This window comes from Octopus bimaculoides, chromosome 7, assembly GCF_046866305.1.
Source record: "Octopus bimaculoides isolate indiv1 chromosome 7, ASM4686630v1, whole genome shotgun sequence".
In the NCBI taxonomy this organism is placed as follows: Eukaryota; Metazoa; Mollusca; class Cephalopoda; order Octopoda; family Octopodidae; genus Octopus; species Octopus bimaculoides.
Window position 1 is genome coordinate 10405332 of NC_142934.1, and position 26115 is coordinate 10431446.

Here is a 26115-nt window from a genome sequence, read left to right on the forward strand (position 1 = left end):
GATACAAAATATGTTTCAACACACGAATTCACATGAAGAATATTACAAACTGAATTTAAAAAAAAAAAAATGACGAAAGCGTCTAAAATTGTTGCTTCCCTTAGATCTTAACTTACCGGTGAAGTTAAAAATAACTTTCTTGTTCGTTTGAAGACCCTAACGTATGATAGTGGTCCATCACTATTAGCAGAAGTCCTCGGAAAGACATGAATGCTGGATGGCGGCGAAACCAGCACGCACTTGAGTGGCCATTTAATTACGGAATATGAAGTTGATGCCAACATGGACATCGTTCATTACACTTTTATTTTCCTTCTTGCTCATCTCACCTATTCAGTTTTGTCAGCTGAGGAAATTCACAAAAGAAGATCTCCTGGGTTACAAGTTAGTATTATTTTAACAGACGACGAAGTTCAAATTAGCTTTTTTTTTTTTTTGAGATATTCTGTTTGTTTTTTACACTTATTTTAATCTAACTTTTCGGCAAACATACTTTTATACTTTTATATTTATTAACCAACGATGATCACAACTGCGTGGTCGTCTCTCATTTCTTGCCACTGGCATCTATAAAATATAAGTACCTTTTTAGATTTAAGATCCTGTAACTTCATCGAAGCCCCACATAAACTTAAGCTTCTTATCTGCAAAACAAATCAATTTCGTGTGCAAGATTCTTGATGTGGATACGTGTGTTGAAAGAAATACAATTAAACCTTGGGAGAGGCATTATGCCGGTAATAAACACACGCACTGGTTCAGTCCTTTATTAATTTATAAACAGTATATAGTTTTTTGTTAAATAATTTCATTGCACTCTTGCAATCTCTTCAATCAATTTCATTTGCTAATTAATCCATTCGACGCAGCAACATTGGCGTCGTATCTTGGCAAAAATAAATCCGGATCAACTTATGTGGGATAACAGAGGGTACTGAGACATTAAAGAATTCTAATGAATGTTTTTCAATATCCAAATTACGATATATCTTCACCGGTCTGAAGACAACTTGACTTTTAATCCTTTGTAAATTTCTTCGTCAATGAATCCTATAAACGGTTTATTTAACTATACGTACGCTGTATTTTCGCAAAATAAATGGTCAGAATCCTTTATTTGTTCTAACTTACATGGTTTCGATTCCCTATACTTGTTAAGGTAAGGCATAAGCGAAATAGATTTACATGTCATATTGTAACTACGTATAGCTCTTTGGATAAACTTAGTCGCTTTTGTTTTCATTAATTATTGTCATCGAAAGGTGAGATGTTTTATTAATTAATACATTAATGCACAAACATTCTTGAACTACCAAATATACGTTTAATGCGGTCGCTTGACCTAAAAGAAATAGCAGCTAAATTCCCCTTAAATAGTTCGTAATGATTTAGAAAAGGTTCTATCTAAAACTACATTTGGTAAATGTAATACCGAATAATTGTTTCCCGGAAAAGTAATAATAATTTTTTTTTTTTTTAAATCTGGCCCTGGTTGAAACGCTTTTGGTTATAAGTTTACCTGTTCGGAGACGACCTGGGGCTATACAAGAACAACAAAAATATCACTCGGAAGTCAATTCATTCGACTAGATGTTATATTTTATTTTAAATAACGTATGTTGTTATTCGTTAGTAGTGGTATTTAACCCCAGGACTATGCTGATCGAGTGAGCCGATGATTAAAAATATTCCGGCCATGGATCTCCGACTTTTTTTTTTCCTGTTTTTTTTTTCCAGGTATTAAATTTGCCTCTGGCTACATTATCATATTCTTCCTTCATTTCTTTTCTTTTCTGGGTTTTTTTAAGGACTTTAAGGTAACTCTGAGACGGTGAACTGATAGGATCGTAAGCACGCCGAAGAAAATGCTTAAACCCTACGTCGACCGGCTTTACGGTCTTAGTTCAAATTCCGCTGAGGTCGATTTAATCTTTCATCTTTTTTGGGGTCGATAAACTCAGAACCAGTTCAGCACTGGAGTTGATGTAATGGACAAGCCCTCTCTTCCAAAATTCCAGGCCTTGTGCTTATTGCAAAAAAAAAGGGGGAGTGAAATTGTGGCTGCTATTTCTAGCAGGTGGAGCTATGTGTAAAGTTTCTCTCATTGTCTCCAGAGGTTGTTGTTATTGTCTTGAAATAAATATTAGGTTATATCATGGTTTATTATTTATTTTGTTGCCATGGAAACTCTGAGCAGTTGCCCAGGGGCCACTTCTGATCAGTGTATGATGTGGCCTGCTCTCTGTAAATGAATACTTTAGGGTCTAGTGCACTGATTTGCGCGGGTTGGCGGTGTATAATGCTGCTAAAACGCAGTATGCGCAGGGGTGGCTGTGGTAAGTAGCTTGCTTACCAACCACATGATCCCGGGTTCAGTCCCACTGCGTGACACCTTGGACAAGTGCCTTCTACTATAGCCTCGGCCTGACCAAGGCTTTGTGAGTGGATTTGGTAGACGGAAACTGAAAGAAGCCCGTCGTGTATATGTGTGCGTGCGTGTGTGTATGTGTGTGTATTTGTTATTTGTGTCTGTGTTTGTTCCCACCACCACCATCGCTTGACAACCGATGTTTGGTTGTTTACGTCCCCGTAACTTAGAGGTTCGGCGAAGCAGACCGATTGAATAAGTACTAGGCTTACAAAGAAGAAGTCCTGCGGTTGATTTGTTCGACTAAAGGCGGTGCTCCAGCACGGCCGCAATCAAATGACTGAAACAAATAGAGTGTGTGTATTGTTTGTAATATAGAGGTGGGTTGTCTTTAGATCACCCAAGTAAAAAAAAAAAAAAAAGCATTACTTCGTTTTGTTATACGTGTATTTATTTTATACGTCAATTCTTACCCCCACACTACCACCACCTCTCTGCACGTACACAATATCAATTTATTTTGTCACGTTAATAAAACCTTCGGCTTTTAATATTGATTCTAAAAGAAAAAAAAAATGTCGTTAATATCCGATACATTGTATTTCAACTGTTGGTACTACTAAAGCAGCGCGGATCCGAACGCGCAGTCGCGCAGTCACGCGTCCGCGCTAGCTAGTCTTGAGTGGTCGATCCTAACCCTAACCCTATCCCCAACCCTAACCCTAACCCTATCCCTAACCCGCGTGTGCAAATGAATACGTGTTTAGGGTTAGGGTTAGGATCGACCACTCACGACTAGCTAGCGCGGACGCGCGACTGCGCGTTCGGGTCCGCGCTGCTTTAGTAGTACCCAACTGTTCTTAGAATATCTTACCTAGTTACTCTGTTTTTTTTTTTATAAAAAAAAATTTCGAATTTGTTTCTAATAATTACAACGATCCTTCCTACACTGTCAATCAGACGGTGGTCTCATTGTTACGCTGATGTTGTGGCTTTCATGCCTTTTGCATACTTGCACACAGTTCGCAGGACTGTTTAAAGTGACTATCAGTTCGATGCCCAGGAAATATTTTGGAAAGACTTCCTACCGTCCATCCCCGACCCCATTTTCTCGCAAATTTGTGGGGGGGTGAATTCTCACGTTTCTTCATTTTTAACTTTTTCCGTAGCCCCAACCCTAAAACCCCAACCCTAAAACCCTAACCCTAAAACCCTAACCCTGAAACCCTAGCCCTAACCCGGTGGGTTTTCCATGCTGGTATGGGTTGGACAGTTTGACAGGAGCTGGCAAGCCAGAGCTACACCAGGCTCTAATTGTCTGTTTTGACAAGGTTCCTATGATCGGACGCCCTTCCTAATGCCAACCACTTTCCAGAGTGTACTGGGTGCTTTTTACATGGCACCAACACCAGTGTTGTATGCGTTCACCAGCACAGGTGTTTTTTGTGTGGCACACGCACAGATACTTAGTACATGGCACCAGCACAAATGCTTAGTATATGGCACCAATATTGATGCTTTTTACGTGGCATTAGCACAGCATATTCATTTCTTCCTCTCTTCTGCACCTGTTACCTTTGTATTTCCTATCAATATTCTGAGCTTTTCAGTCAAGGAAATTGCTGTTACTGTTTTATCATTTTATATGTCAATGGTAGAGTGTTATTTTACCTCTTATGTAATCCAAAATTGTTTGTTCTTTTCAACTTGTACACATATCACAAAATGATAAAACAAGAGAGACAAAGAGAAATAGCTCATGTTATAAAACTTTCCAAAATCACATAAAGTACTTGCAGACAGCAAGGCCCATTTTATTCTTTCTTTCCCTAAAAAAAAAACAAAAAAAAGACCCTCAACAGCAGGAGTGGCTGTGTGGTAAGTAGCTTGCTTACCAGCCACATGGTTCTGGGTTCAGTCCCACTACGTGGCACCTTGGCCAAGTATCTTCCACTATGGCCTCCAGCCAACCAAAGCCTTGTGAGTGGATTTGGTAGGCGGAAACTGAAAGAAGCCCGTCATATATATGTGTGTGTGTATGTTTGTGTGTCTGTATTTGTCCCCCCAACATCACTTGACAACTGATGCTGGTGTGTTTACTTCCCCGTAACTTAGCAGTTTGGTAAAAGAGACCGATAGATTAAGTACTAGGCTTCCAAAGAATAAGTCCTGGGGTCGATTTGCTCGACTAAAGGCAGTGCTCCAGCATGGTCGCATTCAAATGACTGAAACAGGTAAAAGAGTAAGACAAATAAATTTCAAATTGAAATTCACATGATTAAAAGTTATCTTATGCATGAATAAAAATATAAAGCTTGCATCTAAAAACACATCTCTTAAATTTTTATTTGATATATTTTTGAAATCTTTTAAATTCTTTCCAGGAAACGTGTTGTGGATATGTTCAACCATGCATATGAAAGTTACATGCAGTATGCTTATCCATTGGATGAACTCCGTCCTTTAACATGTGACGGTCATGACACTTGGGGCAGGTAAGAGTTGGCATGGCATGTTTTTATCTATACTAGCCTAGTACCTGTCAAAAATGGCAGGTTTTATTTGAGTATGAAATGCATAATGCAAATGTAAATTTTATATAGGCAAAGACAATGATTGTATGAGTAAAAAGTGTAGTTTCAGATTGTCCCACTGCATGGTATCATAGACAAGTGTTTTCTATTTTAGCCCCTGGCTGACCAAAGCCTTGTGAATAGATTTGATAGTGGACCCCTGCTATATATATGGGGGCCCATATATGGGAACCCATGTTAGTATCTAAGGGGCCCATCCCCTCAAGTTTGAGAATTTTTTATTCACTCCTGGAAGAATGCATTAATTATTTCAGCCTGGCTGTGTTTGTAGACAGTTGAAAAGAATACTTTAACAAAAAAAAAAAAATTTAATGATAGATTCGTAGTTTCAGGTGGGTGAACCTGTAGCTGTGGGTGAACCCCCTTAGTCTCCTGGCAACTAATATTTTTAGACCCGGTCAGCCACTGATGAGAGTATGCGTGAGTGTATAAATGTATATATGTATGTATATGTTTGTGTGTGTGTGTGTGTGTGAGCATGTATGTATGTCGCTTCAATATTTCTTATTCTCTTTTAATGTATTTTTCTCTAGCTTCTCCCTAACCCTCATTGATGCCTTGGATATGTTAGCCATAATTGGCAATTATACAGAATTCCGAAGAGTGGCCAAACTGGTTCTCGACAGAGCAGATTTCGATACTGATATCAATGCATCAGTATTTGAGACCAATATTAGAGGTATGTTAGGAGTGCATCCTTTCTACATTACATTAACAGTATTTTCTTAAACTACTTTCTTTTGAATAATTATCTTTATGCTTTCATAGTTGCAGTCACAGACTCTTTCTTACATAGATATAAAACATGTATGTGCAGGTGGCACGTAAAAAACACCTTTTTGAGCGTGGCCATTGCCAGTACCACCTGACTGGCCTTCGTGCCGGTGGCACGTAAAAGCACCCACTACACTCTTGGAGTGGTTGGTGTTAGGAAGGGCATCCAGCTGTAGAAACTCTGCCAGATCAGATTGGAGTTTGGTGCAGCCATCCGGTTCGCCAGTCCTCAGTCAAATCGTCCAACCCATGCTAGCAGGGAAAGCAGACGTTAAACGATGATGATGATGATTACTAATCCAGCATCTCAAACACTTGTTTGGCTTTATTTTCTACCATTATTAGAACCACAAGTTCTGTAGCTTTCTTTCTGGGACAAAGAATAACCAAACTTCAATTCTTGAAAAACAATGACTGAACATAAAGATTAAGTAACAAGACTTTGAACACAGCTGCTATGTGAAGGCTTCAAGCACAGCTGCTATGTGAAGGCTTCAAGCACGGCTGCTATGTGAAGGCTTCAAGCACGGCTGCTATGTGAAGGCTTCAAGCACAGCTGCTATGTGAAGGTTATCAAGCACAATTATATGAAGGCTTTAAAAACGACTGGTATTTGAATGCTCCAAACACAATTAAATTTGCAATATTTGAATGTTTCATTGTTCAATACGTACAGTTTGTTTATATTTGATTGTTATTAACATTATTGTTGTTTTAATATTACTCTTATTTAGTTGTTGCTGGTTTACTTTCTTCACATTTGTTGTCTAAGAAGGCAGGAATGGAAACTGATGCAGGTTGGCCATGTTCTGGTCCTCTCTTGGATTTAGCTGAGAACATGGCTCGCAGACTTCTGCCAGGTAATTCATATGAAAAAAATCTACTTATTTCTATATTTTGTAATAGTTTTAGTAATTTCACTGTTTGTCAATAGTACAGTTATATATATATGTGTGTGTGTGTGTGTGTGTATAGGAGTGGCTGTGTGGTAAGTAACTTGCTTACCAACCACATGGTCCCGGGTTCAGTCCCACTGCTTGGCACCTTGGGCAAGTGTCCTCTACTATAGCCTCGGGCTGACCAAAGCCTTGTGAGTGGATTTGGTAGACGGAAACTGAAAGAAGCCTGTTGTATATATGTATATATATATGTGTGTGTGTGTGTTTGTGTGTCTGTGTTTGTCCCCCCAGCATCGCTTGACAACCGATGCTGGTGTGTTTATGTCCCTGTAACTTAGTGGTTCAGCAAAAAGAGACCGATAGAATAAGTACTAGGCTTACAAAGAATAAGTCCTAGAGTCGATTTTCTCGACTAAAGGCGGTGCTCCAGCATGGCTGCAGTCAAATGACTGAAACAAGTAAAAGAGAGAGACCATGCTTGGAAACAGTTTGGGGTGGGTGACAGGAAGAGCACCTAACTGTAGAGAATCTTCTTGCTCAGCTCAAAGTTCAAAAGAATGGAATGTGGACATTAAACAATGAAGAGGATGATGACGACGATGGGGATGATGATAATTATGATAAAGATGATGATGACAAAGACGATAATGATGAATATTAAGTTCTCTGTGATGGTTGACAAGGTTTTTTTTTGTAAATTCTTATATTTCAAAAATGTTTAATATAATTTTTTTTTTCTTTTTTTATAGAATTAGCATTTTATTTTACAAGTTTTAAAATTGTAAAATTCACTTTTACTTATATATATTTTCCATTCTGCTACTTTCCATTTTTATTTTGAAGTACAACATCTATTTATGTTTTGATCCAGCCTTCGATACTCCAACCGGAATGCCATATGGCACCATAAACTTACGACATGGTGTTCCAGCAGGAGAAACGACTGTTACCTGTACTGCTGGAGTGGGAACATTCATTGTAGAATTTGGAACCCTGAGTAGACTTACTGGAGATCCAATTTTTGAGAATGCAGCAATGAGGGCCTTGAAATCACTTTGGAATTTCCGGTCTGATATAGACTTGGTAAGTTGATTAATTCTTTCTTTTCAAGATCATATTTCCAATGAAATAATCTATCCATGTGTCTCACTTAATTTTGAAAATAATCAGGCATTCAGAGGAATTTAGTAAAATAATTAAGGTACAGAAGTGTAAGACTAGATTAACCAAAGTAAGACTGGATTAAGCTGGATTCTTTATGCCTTCATATTTTGTTTTCCATTTCAGTTTGGTAACCATATTGATGTAAGAACTGGCAGATGGACAGCTCTTGACATGGGTATTGGTGCTGGTGTAGATTCCTATCTAGAATATCTTGTCAAGGGATCGATTATGTTCAACTCTCCAGAAATGTTGGCCATGTTTAATGGTAAATTATCACTGTTTCTCATTTTCTTAAGATTTACTGAAGATTCTTTCATTTAAACCTGTAGCATTTAAACTGGCCATGTCCAGCCCAAATATTCTACATGTTTTATGTTCAAACCAGCCATATCCAGCCTCTCACACCTACCATACAATGTCATTCAAAAAAAATAAACAGTTACATCATTGGAATTTCAATGGTACAAGATATTGCATGATTAATTTTGAAAACGATGTGAATAAATAATTATTACATTCGACAGTGTAATCTGAATTCTAAAGGGTTAAGAAAAGTGCTCCACATTTGTGAATATGAATGCAGATGATCCACTGCAGTGAAAAGCATTTACAGGTTCAAATATCTCAAATATATTTGAACTGGTTTTAAGTTTATTTAATACCATTGTATAGTTATGTGCGTATTTTGTGCGTTTCCTGTTTAACTGTTCTATAGAACAGATTTCAGTTTAGTTCTATATTTAAAAGATGAGGAATTATGTACATTATTTACATTCGACGGATATTTGTCCTCATCTTGTTTGTTGCTAACACTACGTTTCGGCTGATATACCCTCCAGCCTTCTAACAATAATTATAAGAATCATCATCATTATCATCATCGTTTAACATCCGCTTTCCATGCTAGCATGGGTTGGACGATTTGACTGGACTGGTGAACCAGATGGCTGCACCAGGCTCCAATCTGATCTGGCAGAGTTTCTACAGCTGGATGCCCTTCCTAACGCCAACCACTCCGAGAGTGTAGTGGGTGCTCTTACGTGCCACCGGCATGAAGGCCAGATCGAAAAATACCTTCGGAATGAGAACCCAGATTTGAAATTTCCCCAAGATACCTGAAGAAGGCTGGAAGGTATATCAGCCGAAACGTTAACAACAAACATCCATCAAATGTAAATAATGTAGATTTCAATTTGTTCCATATTTACTTCCTAGAATGTAAAGTGGCCATTGAAAAATACCTGAAACGTGATGATTGGTACATGTGGGGCAATATGAAGAAAGGTTCTATCACATTACCTGTGTTTACTTCTCTCGATTGCTATTGGCCGGGCATACAGGTAACACTTCTATTTTACCTTCTTTTCCATTACTTATTGAAATATTCTTGCAAAAGCTTTCTGATATCTTTTGTCTTTTACTCGTTTCAATCATTGGATTATGACCATGCTGGGGCACAAACGTCAATGGTTTTAATTGAACAAATCAACCCCTGTTGTACTTTTTCGCCCCAACTTTCTCTCACTCTTTCTTCCTGTTTCTTGAGTAACGCTGCGATGGACTGGCATCCCGTCCAGCTGGTGGGGGGGACGCATATGCCTTGGAAACCGAGCCCATGAGCCTGGCTAGGCTTTCAAAGGGCGCATAAAAAAATAAAAATGATACTTAATATTTCATAAAGAGTTAAGTTTCAAAAACTGGTCATTAATGAATCTGATACTCGTTTGTATTAACCAACTCAAAATGTTTTTATAAAGAATACATAACAAAACATTTTATTCGTTATTTCTTTTTACAGAGTTTGCTTGGGGAAAATGACAGTGCTATGAAAACTATTCTGAACTTTCATCAAGTTTGGAAACAATTTGGTTTTGTTCCTGAATTCTATAACATTCCAAAAGCCGATGCCCATGCCAATCGAGAAGGATATCCTTTGAGACCAGGTTAATTATGAACTAATTATATTTTCATTAATTATTCTGTTGCTTGTTTCAATCATATTGGGGCTCCACCTTGAAGAATCCTTCTTTTTTTTTTAAGCCTGCTACTTACTTTATTGGTCTCTTTTGCCTAACCACTGGGCTACTAACCCCAAGATTCCGAGTTCGATTCCAGGCAGTGACCTGAATAATAATAATAATAATAATAATAATAACATCGAAAAATACCTTAGGAATGAGAACCCAGGTTAAAAATTTCCTCAAGACACTTAAAGAAGGCTGGAGAGTATATCAGCCAAAATGTTGTGTTAACAACAAACAAAATGAGGACAAATAACCCAAAAATCTTATATGGACCTTCAGGTGCCATATGAACCCCGGTTGAGAAACGCTGCGTTAGGGTATTGCTCTTACCATTGCTAGATCATGGTTTTAATATAGATCACTTTAAAGGTGGAAGTTTGTATCATAGAACCAGAGGTGTTCTTAGGTGGGTCTGTACTGAAAAGGGGAGGTAACTCAACGAGGTGCCTTGGTTAAAAACAAACTTGGCTATTGTTGTGTTCTGTTCTGTTCTGACGGCAGAAATTAATGTTGGTTTCCTACATAGGCCTTTCTACTTCTATACTACAATGCTTCAAGTGAACTTCAATGCTCTTATGAAAATAAATGTTTAATCAAAATAAAACTGACGATGTAGTATAGAAGTAGAAAAATGAGTTGTTGCTGCTAACTCAAAATAATAGCATCTCTGTAAACACATTTCTTTGACTGTATTCTTCTGAAGACGGGCCCTTGCACCCGAAATATAAAGGGTTTTAGACACTTTCCTTATTTCTCATTTTATTTTTATGTTTTGTCTTTACTTTTTAAATTCTTCAGAATTGATAGAAAGTACCATGTACTTATACCAGGCCACTAAGGATCCATACCTCCTACAAATTGGAGTGGATATGTTGGAATCTATTGAGCAAGTCACAAAGACCAGATGCGGTTTTGCTACGGTAAGAGTTTTATTAAAAAATCTCTATTAAGGTGGTGCTCCAGCATGGCCGCAATCAAATGACTGGAACAAGTAAAAGAATAAATGAATTGATGCTTTTTAAGGACTCTGCTAACATTCTTTGTGTTGCTAGTCAAGTAAGATTCAGTGACAGGTCTGGGTGAGTAGGCCTGTGGGGCAGAAGTTACTAGTCAACCGATAGAAAGAGACAGGTTTTGCAGTATGTGTTTGACTCAGTCATGTTCAATTGATATATTGTAATCTTTCTCTCTCTCTCTCCGTCCTTCTCTCTCTCTCCGTCCATCCCTGGTTCAACTGAGGACTGGTGAACCAGATGGCTACACCAGGCTCCAATCTGATCTGGTAGTGTTTCTACAGCTGGATGCTCTTCCTAACACCAACCACTCAGAGAGTGTAGTAGGTGCTTTTTTACGTGCCACCAGTACAGGGGCCAGAGGAGGCTGGCAACAACCACTATCGGTTGGTGCTTACTAATTTCAATATTGAATTGGATAATGGAAATACCGATTATCATAGTTGTATGTTTGTTCCTTCTCGAGCCATGCCTGGCTCATAAGGGCCAGTTTCCTGATTTCATTGGCATATAGGTTCCCCACCTGGATGGGATGTTGTGGCAAAAGAGTCAGCAGAAGTTCGCCATTATCTTCTGCTGGAGCCGCATGGAGCTTTGGTGTTTTGCTCCATAAACACACACATCGCCTGGTCTGAGATTCGAACCCGTGATCCCTCGACTGCGAGTTTGCTGCTCTAGCCACTAGGCCATGTGCCTCCACCCATCATTGTATAACCACCCTTAACTACTACAATGTATGATTTTTGTTTCATTACAGGTAAAAGATGTGACTGACCACCGGCTGGAAAATAGAATGGAGTCATTTTTTCTAGCAGAGACTCTGAAGTACATGTACCTGTTGTTTACTCCAGACCATTTTATCCATAACAACGGAAGCAGAGGTGAAGTCATACAGACTACATACGGAGAGTGTGTTATCGATGCTGGAGGTTATGTGTTTAACACTGAAGGTCACCCTATTGATGTGGCTGCTGTTCATTGTTGTAGTGCAGTGAAAAAAAAAGATGATGACATTCTGTTTAAGCTTCACGACAACTTGGATTTGTTAGCATTGTTGGGAGCCACGGATGAGGGCCAACATTATGGAGGGCAAAAATGGGAGAAGAAAAGAAAAGATCAACAAGCAGAAAACAGTGATACTGGGTCGGAATCTAATTCAGAAGATTCTTCCAAAGAGACTAGGGACAGTTCCGGGGCTTCAAATACAACAGAATCTGAAAGTGAATCCAGTAACCACACTTCTTCCATTTCGGATAAAACTGAAACAGATAAGGAAAATGTTAAAATCAATATAGAAACAAAACAGGAGAAATCTTCACCACAAACAGACAATAGGGGTGGAAATACATCGAATTTAAATGAACAAAATTTTGACGAAAATGATAGCCCGGAGAAAGATTCACAAAGATCTGAAGAACCGAATATTGCTGACCTTTACAAAAGCTTAAAAGACTTTGAGATTGGATTCAAAGCCCCATATTCTTTAATGTATTGCCCAGCTCAACCATTCCACATGAAACTCTCCGTGATGGGAGAAATGTTTGAAAACAGAATTGGACCTTTAGGAGAAGAATAAATTTTATTTAAATTTGTAAATTTTGACTTGAGTTTTTGCAGAAATACTGGTAGAGGTGGGGGATGGGTTAGTTTGGTGTAACCATATTTCAGTTCCGATTTATAATCCTTCCAATTATATCTCTCATCCCCTTGAGAAATGTATGAACATCACATCATCTCATTTCCCCATCCTTGTTGGTATTTGTAACAATTTAATGAATCTTTTTTTACCTTTTACTTGTTTCAGTCATTGGAGTACCACCTTGAAGGGTTTAGTCAAATGAATTGACCCCGTTCCTTAATTTTAAAAAGTCTGGTACTTATTCTATTGATCTCTTTTGCCGAAGTGCTAAGTTATAAGGATGTAATAAAATCACAGACAGGAGTAACACAAGCACAAAGTGATATCACTCATTGAAACTGGTGGTGGTGGTGGCAGCGGTGATGGTGGTTGCTGCAGTGGCAGCAACAAAAGGGTCACTGATGTGTATAGTGTCCTTGTTAAAATGAAAACAGTGCAGTCTACAGTTTTACTTATGTATAATGGTGACTGGCAATTGGCTAAAATTATCCAAAACTTGTAGAAGACACTTACTCAAGGTGCTGCACCATGGGAGTGAGCCTGAAACCACATAGTTGCAAGCAAGCTTCTTGACCACATGCCCTCTTATCCATTTCTCTCAACGAGCATAGGCTCGAAACATCAAAGACTTTTCCAGTCTTCCTGAGCATTAAGCTAATACACCTACTTGTGGTTCCTTCACTTGTCATCTTTTGTTTACTGTAAATTTTGATCTCTGTTTATATATATATATATATAAAGTTAAGTGCTTATGGATGCGAAACCACTGGTCATTCTATGACCGGACATATATTTAACTTCCTATAAATACATTACTGCTCTAATTTTTAGAGTGTGCTTCTTTTTTGAATATATGATCCATTGATGATATATATATTCTATAACCCATGCTGTTTGGTACTCAAGTAATTATTGGGTCATAAACCTTGTACCATTATGTAAATGAGTTGTGTCTGGTACAGTTTTATTGATACTTTTTTTTTTTATGGCTTTCTCCTACTTTGTCTTGGTATCTTGGGAAGAAGAGAGCAAATACTGATGAGTTAAATAACATTGAAACTTGCCAATTCAGTTACCATATTTTTTACTGAAATACACTGCTTCTTTATCACAGTTAATTTTAAAAATTAAAGAAAAATTTAGTAAAATAACAGTCATTATTAAAGCTGGAGTTTTGAACATAAATTAGCATGAAATTTTGATGGAAGGTTTTAATTAGCATCTCTTTAAAATAGGAAGTTTGTATCATGAAACCAGGAGCAGTAGTGTGTGAGTTGATATCAAAAGGGTTAAGCTGCTGCAAAGACTTTCAGTTAGTGGTGGAGGAGAGTGTTCTGAAAGTACGGTTTCTAGAAAGACTGGATGGAAAAAGTTCAGAGTTATTACCTCTATCAACAACAATAAGCCCCTCTGTCAGAGTGAAAGGCAGATTGTATAGTGATTGTGTATGAACAGCAATTTTCTACGTTAGTGAAATGTGAGGTGTGAATGCAGAGGAGAGGTCCAGATCAGGTATTCATGTATCTCCTTTACAGCAATATATAGGGATAGGACTGTATTTATTCATGTCTCTTGTTAGATTGACTGAAGCATCCTTATAATTTTATGTAAAGGGAATATCAAGGTTAAATGACATGGCAGAGTAAATAAAAAAAAACATCCATTGTTCATTCATTTATTTATAACAAGTTATAAACAGTGAAACTAAAAGGTTTATAAACTCCTGGCAAAGCAGCTTAGACACGCATACTTCAAATTTTGGCACAAGGCCAGCAATTTTGGAGGAGGGGTATGTCAATTAGACCAACCCTCACTGTTCAACTGGAACTCATTTTATTGACCCCCGAAAGGATGAAAGGCAAAGTTAACCTCAGTAGAATTTGAACTCGGAACATGAAGATAGATGAACTGCCGTAAAGCATGGGCTGATTCTGCCAGGTGACTTCCTTAGCTACTTCAAATGTCAGATGTTTCTACTTCCCAGAGGCTTTAGATCAAAGAATTTTAATATCAAAGGCTAAAACATTAAATTCTCATTTACAACAATCATAGCATAAACAGTTGTGAACAATGTCTTTATACATTTCAAACCATTCAGAAAACTGGTTGTGGTTGATAGATTTACAGTTATGAATCAATAAGATATTGGTATCCCAATCAAATAAGGCAGTTTTGTGTTGAAATAATCTTTTTGAACTAGCATAACCATGTAAAATAAGTTCAAAGGTACACAAAATAACAAACTAGGCTGAAATCACATAAAAGAGGGCCAGCAACTGGTTTGCATGGAAGAACTTAACCCATTACCTACCAGTGATCTCATATGAGATCACTTAAAAATTACAAATTTCGTAATTATCTGTCAATATTTACACATATCTAACCTTATTTCTCTGATATTCAAATGAGGTTTCCTAATTTTTCACCCAATATCTCGCTTATTTCTATTTAAAATGTTATTTAGATCATTCCAGTGTGTTTCTAAGGCTGTTTTATGCTAGAAATCAAGTTTCATTAAAAAAATTCCAGTTAATAGAATTATGGGAGGTAATGGGTTAATGCTGTCTCCTAACCCTGCATATTCTACTGCGACCAAAGTTCGAAGCAGAAAAACAGTTAGGACTCTACTTGGAGAAAATGGCCTTGTTTGACAAAAAGAAAATATTGTTTTTGAAAGACTGAGCATAAAAAAAAAAAAAACACACAGAAGCTCTGACTGTTGGGGAAAGAAAGAGTATACAATTTTCAGCTTGTGAACTAAATTTTTGCTGTAATTACAATAATATTCCTCTGAGATGTTTAACCCTTTAGCATTTAAACTGGCATATCCGGCCAATATATTCTACCTCTTATGTACAAACTGGTTAGAACTAGCTTCTCTCACCTATCCTACTATGTCTTTCTAAAAATAAAGAATCACATCATAGAAATCTCAGTGCTATGAGATAATGCAGGATTAATTTAAAACAATATGAATCAATAAGTATTACATTTGACTGAGTAATCAGAATGCTAAAGGGTTAAACATTTTGTATGACAAGGAAAAAGAATATATAATAAAAAATGCAACCATAGAAAACTAAAGGCAATAACATGGTCACGGCTATTTTGCTTCTGTCATGGATCAGTTCACTCAGTGTTGATAACATACATTGTATTTAACAAACACCATATGCTATATACTGCAATAATCAAACAGTTAAAATATATAATAATAATAATAATAATAATAATAATAATGAAGGAAAATGTTGTATATTGTGCTCAGGTGCACTACAACTAAAGAAACAAAACAAAAAACAAAAAAAGGTCATCAGGTACGCTGTTGGTGGATTTCAGGAAACATGGAAGTTTTGAAGGATGTAGTGTCTCGACAGTTTATTCCATGCTTCAGCAATTCTGAGCATGGAAAAATGTTTCCAAAAGTCATGGGTGCTGTGTTGTTTTTTTGATTTTATAAGCATGTCCGCGAGTGTTTGCCATTCGGAATTCATAAAGGTATATTTTAAAGCTTATATTTACATGCTTAGAATCTATTTAATCCTGAAACAAAACAATAGCATTGTGAATATATCATAAAATATTTCTGTTCCACTAATATTAAAGCTTTCAAAACACGTGCATCAGTATACCTAAAATAGACATACATGCACCAGACTTATTGAGTGTGGATATATTCTGTACATTCCATTTTGTTTCAGGGATAAATCTTTTCAGCTGTCTTCTTCAAAATTGTATGTCTTTTTGTTTAAATTTTTATATGGCTTGTTCAGGAAGAGAAAGGTTAGTGCCCAAGCCACTTTTTAGGGCAACAGTAAATGGTGGGAGGAAGAGAGTATGTCACCAGGTATCTGGTCCAAATGCTGGCAACAGAATAGACTCTGCTAGAGGCACCCAAAGATCAGGTGATGGTATTAAACCAGGTGTAAGATATAGTCTATCATCCAGAAACAGACAGTCTCCAAAAGACTTCCAGAGTTTTTGCTCACCATTTTTCACTCACAAGTCTTTGACTGAGCAAAGGTTACAATAGAAGACATTTCCCCAAAGTACCACAAAGGTTGCGGGATCAAACCTGAACCCAAATCACTTAGTTGCAAAGTAAATTTTTTAACCATGTAACCATGCCTGCACCCATAGTCTATGCCTCATTTCTAAACCAGTAGCATAGCTAGGAAGAGGGTAGGGTGTGAAGGGGTAATCCACCCCAGGTGATGCTTTTAAGAGCACAGCACTTTGGGAGTCTGCTGTATAAGATTGTATGGGTTTCAGGACACAGGATCAAGAGAAGAACAGCAAAATCAGGGGCTGCCTCAGACAGCACCCACTCCAGCTACACCACTGCTCTAAACCTTAAAACTTTGCCTAGGGGACTGAATGCAGAAATGAACAACATTCAAGTTGCTAGATGTACTCCTAGTACTCGTGAATCAACTAAGGAAGTACATATGCACAAAACTAAAAAAAAAAAAAAAGAAACACCCAGCTTTATATCAGGAAAGCTACCTTAGTAACAATCAAATTGTGTAAAACCTCAAATATACCATCATCATCATCATTATCCTTTAACGTCCACCTTCCATGCTGGTATGGGTGGGACAGTTTGACAGGAGCTGGTGAGGCAGAAGCCAACACCAGACTTCTGTGACTTTTGGCAGGATTTTTACAGCTGGGTGTTCTTCCTAACACCAACCACTCAGCAGGGTGGACTTAGTGCTTTTTATGTAGCACAAGCATAGGTGAGGTCTTCAATTTTATAACTGTTAAAAACTGCTGCAGGACTTTAAAGTGTATCAACAGAAAGAAATTTCTAACATCTTTTCTTTTTACTTTTTTTTTTCTCTCCTCCAATCTCCCATAGAAATAATACCGTATTTCACGGCATAAAAGACACATGGGCAAATCAGGCTCCAATTTTGGCAGCACATATTTAAGTAAAAAAAGATTTTAGTGCATTAAAGATCATGGGAGACCCACTTTTGCATGCACAACTGGGGTGATTTTTTGAAACATTGTTTTGGGAAAAGAAATAAAATTATGCCTTATATGTCATCAAATAAGATTAATTCACGGAAGTGGATACTTTTTCTAAAATTATACCTATTTTTATATATTTCACTTGAAATTCTTTTTTTTTTTTTTAATTTCTTAAAAATTAAATTTTTGTATTTTTCTAACAAAATATATTGATGCTTTCTGAAAAAAAATCAACATTATTATTATTATTTTTTTTTTTTCTCATATTTTTGGTTTCAATAAAATATTTTCTGATCTACTTAAAAATTGGTAATGTGTAACTAAATAAATAAATAAATAAAAAGTCTTCAACAAAAAAAGGCAATATAAATAATTTAAAAATCATTTTCAGCCTTGAAATATTTCTCATCAAAGTTTTTAAATGCTATCGATATGGTGCCGTTTCGATCAACTCTTGTATGATAAACATTTGTCTTGTTATCTTCTCGTGTATTAGGCCAAACCACAGATCCATCCAACAGGTTAAATCTCCAACTGTGCCAAGGACACCTGACACATAATGTTCCATTCGGCATTTCTTCAATGTCTCCCATGTGTAATGGTCCACCTAATAAAATGTATAAAAAAAAATTTTTTTAAAAGGGACAATTATTAAGTCTTAAAGAGACAATACTGAATAAGATACATGAAATATTTGTCATAGCAGAATCATTATATAAATCTATATAAATCTTGCTGTAGGGGATACTTTTGAAAATGTGAGTAGTTGTGTAACTTCTAAACAGCAACATATCTGTTCTGCTCCAGCCCTTTTCTGTGATACTCTACCCCTCTCTACTCATTCTCCTAGCACAGTGATTCTCAACCATGTTTTTTTTACCCCAGCTACAAAATCACTGCTCCAATAATTCATGCTGATAACCCTTTTTACTTTAGGCACAAGGCCTGAAATTTTGTGGGGAGAGGACTAATCGATTACACTGACCTCAGTGCATAACTGGTACTTAATTTATCGACCCCGAAAGGATGAAAGGCAAAGTTGACCTCGGCGGAATTTGAACTCAGAACGGAAAGACAGACAAAATATCGCTAAGCATTTCGCCCGGCATGCTAACATTTCTTATTTCTTTATTGCCCACAAGGGGCTAAACATAGAGGGGACTAACAAGGACAGACAAAGGGATTAAGTCGATTGTATCAACCCCAGTGTGTAACTGGTACTTAATTTATCAACCCCAAAAAGATGAACGGGAAAGTTGACCTCGGCAGAATTTGAACTCAGAATGTAGCTAGCAATGGGCAAAATACTGCTAAACATTTCGTCCAGTGCTCTAATGATTCTGCCAGCTCGCTGCCTTTTTACTAATGTACAAAATACTCAAATCAGGTGTGTTTAAAAGCATGAGTGTGAGAAAAAGAATGTCTAGAAAGATTTCATAGAGATACAAACTGTGTATTTGCACTACTTTATCCAGGCTTGGATTTCAAACAATGAATAGTTGCTGACATCAACTTTCATCTCAAGGAGAGTTTTTAGGTATTTAGGTCAGAGTTTATACAATAATATGGCATTGACATTCATTATTTTTCAGCTTTATTATTATTATTATTATTATTATTATTATTATTGTAATTATTATTATTATTCATAGTTTGATCTCTGACCTTACAATGTAACAAACTTCCTTTTTTCCTCTTTCTCTCATGTGCACACATTGTAAAATGTCATTATTGCTAACAAGAGATATTTCAATTCACACGTGAAATTATACACTGTTTTATTAACCCTTTTTTTTTTTTATCAAAGTACCCAAAACTGCCCTTACTTTTATGTTACAAACTTCCCAATTTTTAAAGGGGTCTGAATTTAAAATTTTAAAATTTAAAAAAAAACTTCCATCAAAATTTCATGTTAAGTTTTATCACTTGCCCAAGGTGCCACACAGTGGGGCTGAACCTAAAACAGCGAGGTTACAAAGCAAGCTTCTTAAACAAACAAATAAAAAAAAGGCAACGTACCAGAATGTGGGCATTTGTCATCAATGGCATAAATAGTGTCTTTATGTTTAAATAAAGCAACTGACTTCTCGTTGCAATTTACCAATGCTCCTTTTGTATCATTGGAGGTTTTTTTAATGGTGGCAAATTTCAATCTGCATTTATGTAATGACCGATTCCAGTCAGACAAATCTGAAAAGAAAGGAGAAAAAAAAAGCATGATTAGAAAACATCCATTTTTATTGTTAATATGAAGAGCAAGCTGGCAGAATCATTAGCACGCTGGACGAAATGTTTAGCAGTATTTTGCCCATCACTACGTTCTGAGTTCAAATTCTGCCGAGGTCAACTTTGCCTTTCATCTTTTCAGGGTTGATAAATTAAGTACCAGTGAAACACTGGGGTTGACGTAATCGATTATTCCCCTCCTCCAAATTTCAGGTCTTGTGTCTATAATAGAAAGGGTTATTGTTAATAGTAATGTTGTATGAAGAAGTTAAGAATTGTTATGATAAAGGTGCAGGCCTGGCAGTGTGGTAAGAAGTCTGCTTCCCAACCACATGGTTCACTTTTCCAGGATGGAATTTGTAGAGGCACATTTTCTATTGGTTTGGCTGGATGCCCTTCCTGTAGCTAACCTTCACCTGTCTGCTGCCAAGGCAATATTTTTCCATGAACAGACATGTTTTTATAGAAGATTGGAAATGAATGATACCATTTGTATATTATTTTGTTTGAAATTCTAAAATGAAAAATATAATTTAAGAATTTCCAAGTAAACTTGAATTAAAGATTACCGATTTTTTCTAAAAGTCATGAAAAAACAAACGAATCAGGTAAATTATCCGAAATCCTCTAACCATTCTCATTAAAAAAGTTTTTCAGAAGTTCCTACATATTCATAAACTACACAATCTAAAAAGTATTTGTAGGAAAATAAAGATAAGAAATAAGTGGAAATTTTACCAGTGAATGTGTTAAATTATAAAGTACAAAAAGAAAATGACTCTCCCCAGACACAACAGAATTTGTAGAAAATTTCATTAAAAAATTCCCCTTTTTTCAAAAAGTTATGGAGAAACAAATTTGATTAGCGTGTGGACACACTTCTATAGTTATGCCCATATTTGTACATGATTGCTATTTTGGTTTCTCCGCATGTTTGGGGCGGGATGCACAATGAGTCATAGTTACTGCATTTCTGACTTTGGAAAAAGATACGTTTTTTTTTTTTTTTTTTTTTTTTACAAATGTTAGGCACACCTGTTTCTGTCCTCATTCCTGATCTTTCTCTCTCTGGCCAGGTAACCTTATACTTCCTCTACAGCAAGACACCTGTATTTGTCTCACTATAACCTTATAATCTTCACCTCCTCCAACGCCTTCTCCTCTCTTAAAATAATTTTTTTTTTAATGTCTTGCAAGTACTTGGTGACCCTGTCAGTGCAGGTGCCATTCAAAAGCACCCAGTCCACACTGTAAAGTGGTTGGTGTTTGGAAAGGCATCCAGCTGTAAAAACCTTGCCAAAACCGACCTCGCCTGTGCTTGATGTTAGGAACGGCATCCAGCTGTAAAAATCTTGCCAAAACAGTCACAGAAGTCCAGTGCAAGCTTTGGCCTGGCCAGCTCTTGTGGTACTATCCCACCCCTGCTAGCACGGTAGACCGACACTAAACGATGATGATGATCATCATCATTACCTTATAAAAACTATGTCAGCTAAGCAAAATGACCTTCTCTAATAAATGCATTAAAAACACTACAACATAAGCTGAACACTATTTCAGAAAATTATCATCGTTCTCTTTGAAGACAAGTTTAGCTGGGGCAAAATGAGTAAGACAAAGTAAGGTAAATTTGCTTCTTCGATTTTACAGAATTACATTTGAAGACAGAGCCATACACATCAATATCCATCCTTAGACATCAGAAAGATCAGAAATGCAAAAAAAAAAAATTTTAATACCAATGTCAAATGAAAGAGGACAATAGAAAAATAGTACAACTTGACTAACTCTAAAACTCAAAATAAAATATTCTCTGTAACTTCAACATGATCTGCCGGAGTGGGTCTCTTTGTAATATATTTAAACACTACACAGTTAAAGAGAGTATTGAAATTACTCATTTTGCCCCATTTTAGACAAATGTTTTGAAACTTGAAAATTATCAAATTTGACATTACTGTGGTAAAAAAATAAAAAAGACTTGAAAATCCAATAGAGAAAAGAATCTTGACTGCTAAACACTAGAAATAATTCCAGATATTTTATTAGCAACCTAAATTACAATCAGGTTAAAGTTGAGGAAAAATTTATTGAAAACAAAAAGTACCTGACACCTAACCATGTTCCAAGTTATGCTGACCAATTTTTACTCCCAAAGATGATGTAATAGGACAAATTTGTGATGTAATACTTGCAACGTAACGATTTCAAACAAACAGGAAAAATTTACAAGAAATCAGAAATTACACATTTTGCCCCACTAGGACCCCGTCCCCTACGCTTGAATTTGAGGTTGTAATATAATGAGCCATGGCTTAATGTCTATCGAATTAAATGGAAAAAGTGTTCCTATTTTCACCCCACCCCATATTTTTTTTTCCTGTGTTATGTATATTGTCGGCAATACTAACTTATACATTTCTTTCCTTTCAATATTGCAAACGAATGACTGACAACAACAATAACTTTTTTGTAATAGATTATAACAGGAAATTTTATTTATACTTATATAAATAACTGCTTTCTACAATAGGCACAAGGTCTGAAATTTTGAGGGGAAGGGTAAGTCGACTACATCGACCTCAGTACTTTATTTGCACTTATTTCATCGACCGAGAAAAGAAGAAAAGCAAAATCGACCTCGGCGGAATTAGAACTCAGAACGTGTGTGTTGGCACTCCGTCGCTTACGACGTCGAGGGTTCCAGTTGATCCGATCAACGGAACAGCCTGCTCGTGAAATTAACGTGCAAGTGGCTGAGCACTCCACAGACACGTGTACCCTTAACGTAGTTCTCGGGGATATTCAGCGTGACACAGTGTGACAAGGTTGACCCTTTGAATTACAGGCACAACAGAAACAGGAAGAAAGAGTGAGAGAAAGTTGTGGTGAAAGAGTACAGCAGGGTTCGCTACCATCCCCTGCCGGAGCCTCGTGGAGCTTTAGGTGTTTTCGTTCAATAAACACTCACAATGCCCGGTCTAGGAATCGAAACCGCGATCCTATGGCCGCGAGTCCGCTGCCCTAACAACTGGGCCATTGCGCCTCCACTCAGAACGTAATGACGGACGAAAACTGCGAAGCAACAAAAGAAAGCAGCGTTTCAGAACACACACACACACACACACTCTCTCTCTCTCTCTCATAATTAACCAAAAGAGTTAAAGAATCTTTCAAAAACTAAACAAATTTTCTATGATTTATTCTTTTGACCCCAGGACACGCAGTGAGAATGAATCCGGAACCATGTGGTAGAAAATTTCATTAAAATATAGGCATTTTTCAGAAAGTTATGAGGAAACTAAGTCGGGAGAGATTTGTCACAGATATGTAGCTATGCCATTGTTTGACAATCATTAACAGTTATCTGATTTTCCAATTTCGATTAGTTTTCATAAACTCTTAAAACGGCGAAAGTAAATAATACGCACACCCGTGGTTAGGGTTTAAGGGCTCAGGGTTAAGATTAGCATTAGGGTTTTTGTTACCCCCGAAAACGGGTGATGTACGTATTCTTTACCTCCATCCTTAATACATCCTCCTGATTCTGGGGCCCTAATATTACAACACCACCGTAAGTTGTAAACATTAACCCCCTTCGTTTTCGGGTCAAGTAGTAAACATTAACCCCCTTGGTTACCCCCATTTTTTTTCTTTTTTTGCCCACCTTTCCTCCCAATTCAATTTTTCAGCGTTCTATCCCATTTTTCTCCGTTTCAGGGATGCGGCAACCGAGAGTAACCTTTTCACTTTAGACATTTAAAGAATTCTTTATTGTATTACTTTCAATTTTTTTTTCTTGGAATCATGTTGAAAATATAGAATACGACACTGTTAAGACAAAAAATTTGAATTTGTGATTTTTTAAAATCTATTTCAAGAATTTAATTTTTCGTTACGGTGTGAGGATGCTTGTTCCGAAACCTCGACGAATTTTGAATAGCATTAATAACAACTTTAAACAAATGACAGAAATACATAAAGAGCATTTTAACATGATTATAGAACAGGCATATCCATTTCATAAACACATGTATGGTGTATTTCCCCTAAAACAGCAAAAATGAAACCTAATGAATGAAAAATCCCAAAGAACATATCGAGTGACCACGTACAAGCTCGAGTTATGAACATGATTTCGAGACGATGGTGTATATACGTATTACGGAGACCTGTCACGTAGATGTAACCGTTTAAAGGGTTTGTCTTGTTTTGTGTTGTTTTGTCAGTTAATTCTTTTTTTTTCTGTCTGTTACATCATAGACATTAAATTAATTCAGATTACTTCGGTGGTAACTTTAAAATCTTTTCAAAACATATATTACGATATTATGTCAGATTACAAACACGTGTAAGAAAGCTGACAAGTTTTTAAATACAAACATGACAAGACAACCACGCACAGGTTGGTTGTTTTTTAAGTAATTTCCTCCAGCATTTAAAAAAAAAACATAAAGGATTACCGAAACATATAGTTATTATTAATTAAATAGAGAGAGATTGAAACAAATCATTTACCTTTTTCTGTAATCCCTTCAATAGGAAAGAAGAGAGACTTGTTGCTTGTGTCATACTTCTCCATGACAGCTTTTTTTATTATCTAAATTGAAATAACTGCTACTTGCGTAATAAACAAATGAATTACACACAACGAAATAGTTCGTCCCGTCATCGCAATTATTGTCGTTGTAACACAATATTGTTGAATTATATTATGCTTTATGTAGCAAAATGTTATTTGTATTTATCTTTATAACACATAGAAGGGAAGAAAAAAATAAATTAAAGTTTATTGCTGAATATTTTTATATTTTATTTCGGTTATATTCGTACGCCTGCTTAACCCCCCCCCCCCAAAAAAAAAGTACTTGTTTCGATTTTATTATAATTAGTAATTCACTCGACTTGACACCCCATCCAGAAAGATCCAAATAATAAATTACTTCGAAAAACAAAACAAAATTTTGGAGAATGACATATTATTTCTTTATCTATGAACTGTGATTCTTATGCCTGAATTATTAAAATCAATATCAAACAGAAACATCAAATAATAATAATAATCTATTGTATTAATCTGTACTAACGGTAACCATAAAAATTACACGGTTATTTTAAAAAATATAAGTGCGTTGGAAGTTCTTACAGAACTATAAAATATGTAATTTCTTTTGAACCTTTATTTTTCCTAAAAGAAATTATACTATTTTAAAAAACGTTGTTTTTGCTTGTTTTGTTTTGTTTTGTTTTCTGAAACGTTTGATTGGTGGACATTGGAATTAGACACTAAGGGAAAATGGCTGTAACTTTTTTATTTTTTAATTTTGGCGATTTTCGTTTTCGATAATGTGTTCTATATGTCACGGTCATGCGATTCCCCCTAAAAAAAATTTTGGACCCCCCCCCCCTTTCCCTACACTTGATATGCTAGAAATAACAGCTAAACGCGGACAATCCAAATCTTGCATTGGTCCAGATGGACTCCCACATTTTAGTCTATGGAGATTCCGATTCTGAAAAAAAATTGTTTGAAAAATTTCAATTCCCCCCCCCTCACCAAGCAGGCTATTTACATGCTAGAAATAACAGCCAAATCTGGTTAGGGTTAGGTTTACCCGAACCCTAACTCAAAACCTAACCCTAACCCCGTTTTTTATTTTTTAATTTTGACGATTTTCGTTTTCGATAATGTGTTTTATATGTCACGGTCATGCGATTCCCCCTAAAAAAAAATTTGGACCAGCCCTCCCCTCCCCCACACACGGGGGGGGGGGGGGCGATTTTCATTTTTGACATTGTGTTCTACATGTTCAGGTCGTACGAATAGCCTTCTCGCAACTTAGATGTGAAAATGAACGGCTTACATTTATATTGAAACAGAAAAAGGATCATATGTGGAGTCCCCACCACGAAACTTGATATGCTAGAAATAACAGCTAAACGCGGACAATCCAAATCTTGCATTGGTCCAGATGGACTATATGTAAATAAATATGAAGGAAAAAATGCGCTTTGGCAAACGGGGTTAGAGTTAGGGTCGGGGTTAGGGTTAGGTTTTGAGTTAGGGTTCGGGTAAACCTAACCCTAACCCTGACCCTAACCCTGACCCTAACCCTAACCCTAACCGTGACCCTAACCCTGACCCTAACCCTAACCAGATTTGGCTGTTATTTCTAGCATGTAAATAGCCTGGGAATTGAAATTTTTCAAACAATTTTTTTTCAGAATCGGAATCTCCATAGCCTAAAACGTTGAATTCCGTAAAAAAAATAAATAAATAAGGGGGGGGAAAGGTTCAGATTACATATAGTCCATCTGGACCAATGCTAGATTTGGATTGTCCGCGTTTAGCTGTTATTTCTAGCATATCAAGTGTGGGGTGGGGGTGTAGGGAAAGAGGGGGTTCCAAAATTTCTTTTTTAGGGGGAATCGCATGA

At 36.6% G+C, this 26115-nt stretch overlaps 2 protein-coding genes across 2 annotated transcripts; one reads left to right on the forward strand and one right to left on the reverse strand.

The window, feature by feature from the left end:
* The first annotated feature begins 185 nt into the window (after positions 1-185).
* On the forward strand, positions 186-12432 carry LOC106878781 (ER degradation-enhancing alpha-mannosidase-like protein 2). The gene is made up of 10 exons (XM_014928117.3): positions 186-384; positions 4753-4863; positions 5496-5641; positions 6471-6596; positions 7507-7718; positions 7923-8064; positions 9015-9139; positions 9598-9742; positions 10622-10743; positions 11594-12432. Exons 1-10 carry the CDS (start codon positions 266-268, stop codon positions 12410-12412), a joined length of 2067 nt encoding a protein of 688 aa, XP_014783603.1. The 5' UTR covers positions 186-265; the 3' UTR covers positions 12413-12432.
* A 1704-nt stretch (positions 12433-14136) lies between these two features.
* LOC106878783 (Rieske domain-containing protein) lies at positions 14137-24354 on the reverse strand. Its single transcript, XM_014928119.3, has 3 exons — positions 24197-24354; positions 19472-19642; positions 14137-18059 (listed from the first exon to the last, which is right to left on the reverse strand). Exons 1-3 carry the CDS (start codon positions 24258-24260, stop codon positions 17827-17829), a joined length of 468 nt encoding a protein of 155 aa, XP_014783605.1. The 5' UTR covers positions 24261-24354; the 3' UTR covers positions 14137-17826.
* Between the last annotated feature and the right edge of the window lie 1761 nt (positions 24355-26115).

What these genes read in the sequence shown, in the direction of transcription:
- LOC106878783 (XM_014928119.3), bottom strand. Translation starts at nt 24,260, where the DNA reads ATGGAGAAGTATGACACAAGCAACAAGTCTCTCTTCTTTCCTATTGAA. An exon ending in TGAAGGGATTACAGAAAAAG is followed by an intron (nt 19,643 to 24,196) that starts GTAAATGATTTG and finishes CTTTCTTTTCAG; the next exon opens with ATTTGTCTGACTGGAATCGG. An exon ending in TGACAAATGCCCACATTCTG is followed by an intron (nt 18,060 to 19,471) that starts GTACGTTGCCTT and finishes ACATTTTATTAG; the next exon opens with GTGGACCATTACACATGGGA.
- LOC106878781 (XM_014928117.3), top strand. Translation starts at nt 266, where the DNA reads ATGAAGTTGATGCCAACATGGACATCGTTCATTACACTTTTATTTTCC. An exon ending in ATTTGAGACCAATATTAGAG is followed by an intron (nt 5,642 to 6,470) that starts GTATGTTAGGAG and finishes ACTCTTATTTAG; the next exon opens with TTGTTGCTGGTTTACTTTCT. An exon ending in GGCTCGCAGACTTCTGCCAG is followed by an intron (nt 6,597 to 7,506) that starts GTAATTCATATG and finishes GTTTTGATCCAG; the next exon opens with CCTTCGATACTCCAACCGGA.